This window comes from Cryptomeria japonica, chromosome 11 (genome assembly GCF_030272615.1).
Source record: "Cryptomeria japonica chromosome 11, Sugi_1.0, whole genome shotgun sequence".
Classification (NCBI taxonomy): domain Eukaryota; kingdom Viridiplantae; phylum Streptophyta; class Pinopsida; order Cupressales; family Cupressaceae; genus Cryptomeria; species Cryptomeria japonica.
This window is the reverse complement of record NC_081415.1, coordinates 564,200,315-564,204,537: the sequence shown is the minus strand read 5'-3', so window position 1 is coordinate 564,204,537 and position 4,223 is coordinate 564,200,315. Positions and strand designations below refer to the sequence as shown.

The window sequence follows — 4,223 nt, the reverse complement described above, 5'->3', positions numbered from 1 at the left end:
CAGATATTAGTCTATCAAAATAAAAGTCAAAATAAATTAACCAATCAAAACAAGAGTTATAATATATTAATCAATCGAATTCTCATTTTTAACACAAATGAAAACCAATTCATTAATATAAATAAAGTCGAAATAAATCATAGCACACACGTAATTACCATTTTTTATACAAAATATGGTTCTATCCGTTTCTCACAAACACATCAAAATTAGCAAAAGAAAAAGGGAAAAAGAAAAGAAATACTTATGCTCATGCTGTACACTTTCGATGATTACAGTTGTAAAGATCGGGCATGGGGTCGACCTCAGAAGTCATTCCATCTAATTCACAGTGATAAATGATGCTATTCTTCAAACTTTGGGCCTATCTTTCCGGACTCGATCAGCGAACAATTCTTACCAATCCATTTCTACGGCTCAAAAAATCAACTTTATCAACCAGTGGGAATCAAATTCAGAAATTGCTGCACTCGGAAAAAGATAATTGAAGGAATACTGTGCGAAGAAGATAATGGCACGAAGCTTCGAGGTAATTGCATTTTGGAAGGCGAGCCTGAAAAGCGAGGTCCGATATTTTTCGTTGAAGAAAAGGACGCATTTCCTCGACTGGATCAGACCTTTAAAAGAGGAAATTTCCTACGATCTGCGGCTTGCTTGGAATATATGCTCTGAAAGCTAGATTTTAGGTTATTTGGTGGTGGAATCTGATGTAAGTTGAAGCCATGAGATTTCCATCAAGATTTCTTGAAAAATGTATTCCTCTGCAGCGAATCCTAGATTTTTTTTCATTTACGAATCCTAGAATTGTAGGAGAATTACTTGTGTCGAAGAAAGCAACGAATTTGATTGCTTCGCGCTAGGGTTTACTCTCTACCTTCTGCTTTATAACAGTAGATCTACATGCTACCGGAACCTTCGAACCCTAGGCTTTTATTTAAATAAAAATCTGATCTTGAACCCTAACTAAACAGCGCTTGGAGAATTTAAAATTGGAAACTTCAATGGGGCTCCCCTGGTTCGCCAGTCGGAAAAACACGCCGGCTGAGCCGCAGCGGCGGCGTTCACAGGGTTTCAACATTGTTTCTTCCAGATCTCAACCTGGAAAGTCACCGTCCAGGTGGAAAACTTCAGGTCTCTGGCGCCGGAAAAGCTCGTCGAGAAGCGATGCTTCAGCCGGCGATAAGCTTACCTCATTGGCAAGCGCTGCAGAACTGGAGAGCGTGTTCAACAAATTCGATGCCGACGGCGACGGAAAAATATCGGTGTCTGAGTTGAGGAACGTTATGCGGTCGCTGGGCCACGATGCCACAGAGGATGAGCTGCGGTTGATGATGGCAGAGGCTGACTCGGATGGAGATGGCCACGTGGACTTGGCAGAGTTCGTGGCGCTCAATACACGTGGCGTGGATAACACTGAGAGGTTGCAGGATCTGCAAGAAGCTTTCAAGATGTTCGATGTTAATGGCGATGGATCAATCTCTGCTCATGAACTTGAGAGTGTTTTAGGAAGATTGGGTGAGACTTCCAGCCTCAATGAGTGTCATCATATGATTGCCAAGGTGGATGCTGACAGGGATGGCAAGGTCAATTTCGACGAGTTTTTGGCAATGATGTCAGCACCTATTGCGCATTAGGTTATGGTAGGTAGGCATGAATTTTCTAGAGGTTGTGAAAATGGTTATGAGTGCTCTTGGATTCAATTGAGTAAGTTTTTTTGCATCAATGTTTTATATGATACTTGGTAATCCATTTTTCTCAGGGCTGGATGGATCATCGACTATGTTATCATTGGGATTGGTTGGATCATTGAGTGCGAATCAAAATGTTGATGCAAACAAATTTAGAGTTGAATCCAAACACACTCGTATGAACTATGCCATATTTGAAAAATCACAGTGTTCGATAAAATTTTTCTTGAGTGTAAATATTGTATGCTATATTGAAATGCTTTAGTTTTTATGGTTTGGTACTTACCATTATTAGTCCCCACTTAATGTTGTAACTACATAAACGAGTGCTAAGTGGTTACTAGTAAGTATCCTTTGTAATCAATTATAAACAACTATTTTCTATTTAATGTTACATTATTTATTTTAATGTAAATATTTAATATATAAGCTATACTTTGGTATACATGTCTAAATGAATTGAATGCTCATTACAACTTTTATGTTATTCTATGCAAATATCATATTGTTCTGGTTGAAAGCCTTTTTTGGGGGTAGTCATCATGCTTTAATAGCAGTTAATTCAAAAGTATGTGAAGTGATTCATATTTCTTGTCAAACAAATTATATAGGGTAGTGTATTTTTAGTTGAGTGATTACTTATGGCTTGAACTTCACTCCTCATTAAAGATAGTACCTAAATTAATGATGTTAACTTCTACCTGTATATAATCAAATTTTACACATTCTAACTAGTATCTTGTTTGTAGTCATGAAATATTAGTAAACTTGGGAATTATGACTAGTCTATATTGTAACTTTGTTATAGGTTCAAACAAAACTCACAAGTATATAATGCATTTATTATCATCTCATTTTTTTCAATTAAACTGGGCTAATAGAATGTGAGCTATCATAATTACATGTTGATAAGACTTAAATATAGATTGTGGCATTTTAGCTGCATGATTCCTAAGTTTCAACATAGTTGAAAAGAGATTTTTCTTTACAATTGTGAAGAGATTTTTCCACTATTGAGCTAAATAGGCACAAAGCAATTATCAGGTGCCCACAATGCTATTATTAGGTAGACTTGAGCTCAATGCAAGGTATAAGAAAAATTCAAATTACATTTTTAAAAGGTGTTACAATAAAGTGGCTCAAATTTCTTAAAGTGAATGAGGTGTAAATTCATCCAAAAGATATTAGTGTGCACTTCATACAAGTTAAGCACATCTTATTACCTTATATGATATGGTTGTTACATGTGTTGATTTTCCCAAATAGTTTTGCATCCACAAATAATTTACAATGGTGTGAGCTAAGAAAATATTTGAATTTTCCTACTAGTAGGTTCATCCAAAAGAGCTTGGCATGCATTTTATAGAAATTAAGCACATCTAAATAATATCATATGACATGGTTGATAGGTGTGTTTATTTTCTCAAATAATTTTGCATCCACAAATAACTTATAATGGCATGCTAAGCAAATATTTGTATTTCCCTACTTGTAAATTGTTCAAGACAATTTGGTGTGCACTTCGTAGAGATTAATCATCTAAATAATCTTATATGATATGGTTTAGATGTGTTTATTTGAATCCCACACAATTTAGCATCCACAAATAACTTAAATGAGTGTGCTAAAAAATATTTTCATTTCCCTACACAATTATGTTTTTCTTAAATTTGATTGTGTTTTCCAATGGAAGTGCTTGATACATGTTCAACAACTTGGAGGAATTTTTTTGAGCATTGCCGTATGAGTTTTGATGACTTGCAATGGATCTTTGTTTCATTTTTATTTTATCATTTTGTTTGTTGGTTTGATAGTGATACATATTTTAGAATATTAAACACAATACTAACAATAAAAAATAGTGGGTATCAAATTTGGTTGCTATTTGGAATCCCTTGTATTTGGAAGGGAATGTAGGCTCTATTATTAATTTGTAGAAAGAAAAAGAGAGGTAGCACGTAGGCATTGCAAGCTAGGTAGATATTCTTTGTGTTGATTTCATGCAAGTGTAACAACTTGAAATGGGGGTTTTCTCCTAGTTTGGATAGACACATATTACATCTTGTAATGCCCACAATTTAACCATAGAATTATAGTAAACATAATTAATTATTTTTCATGATTTTTCATATCATTTAAGTACAATATGTGTGCAAGATTAAATCAACATGCACAAGGAAGATACATGTTTACATTATCTAATGAGCCAAGAAGGAATGAATAATTACATAATCAATTCCTATTGTCAAACAAATAGATAATACAAGATTAGGAAGATTTATTAGTGTTACATTCTAAAATAATAGCTTGAAGGAATCCTTAGGGAAAGTAAGTCAAGAGAGCTTGTCTAGCAAACCAAAATCATTATTTAACTAACACATATGTTACTACTAATGATAACTCAAGTCATTGAACTCTATTAATATCTATTTGACTCACTTTGTCTAGTCTACTAAGTTTTTAACATATTAGTATAATTGGATTGATTCAATATATAATATCCCATATATTATTATAAATAACTTTAATATGCAC

At 34.1% G+C, this 4,223-nt stretch overlaps 1 protein-coding gene across 2 annotated transcripts; it reads left to right on the top strand.

Moving 5' to 3' along the window:
• Positions 1 to 369: 369 nt before the first annotated feature.
• On the top strand, positions 370 to 2,133 carry LOC131058819 (calcium-binding protein CML24-like). 2 transcript variants are annotated; one of them, XM_057992415.2, is made up of 2 exons: positions 370 to 1,644; positions 1,760 to 2,133. In XM_057992415.2, the coding sequence occupies exon 1, from the start codon at positions 1,002 to 1,004 to the stop codon at positions 1,632 to 1,634; it is 633 nt and encodes a 210-aa protein (XP_057848398.2). In that variant the 5' UTR covers positions 370 to 1,001; the 3' UTR covers positions 1,635 to 1,644; positions 1,760 to 2,133. The 2 variants fall into 2 exon arrangements, with proteins under 2 accessions (XP_057848398.2, XP_057848396.2); XM_057992413.2 differs by having other exon boundaries at positions 372 to 1,640.
• Positions 2,134 to 4,223: the final 2,090 nt, after the last annotated feature.

What these genes read in the sequence shown, in the direction of transcription:
- LOC131058819 (XM_057992415.2), top strand. Translation starts at nt 1,002, where the DNA reads ATGGGGCTCCCCTGGTTCGCCAGTCGGAAAAACACGCCGGCTGAGCCG.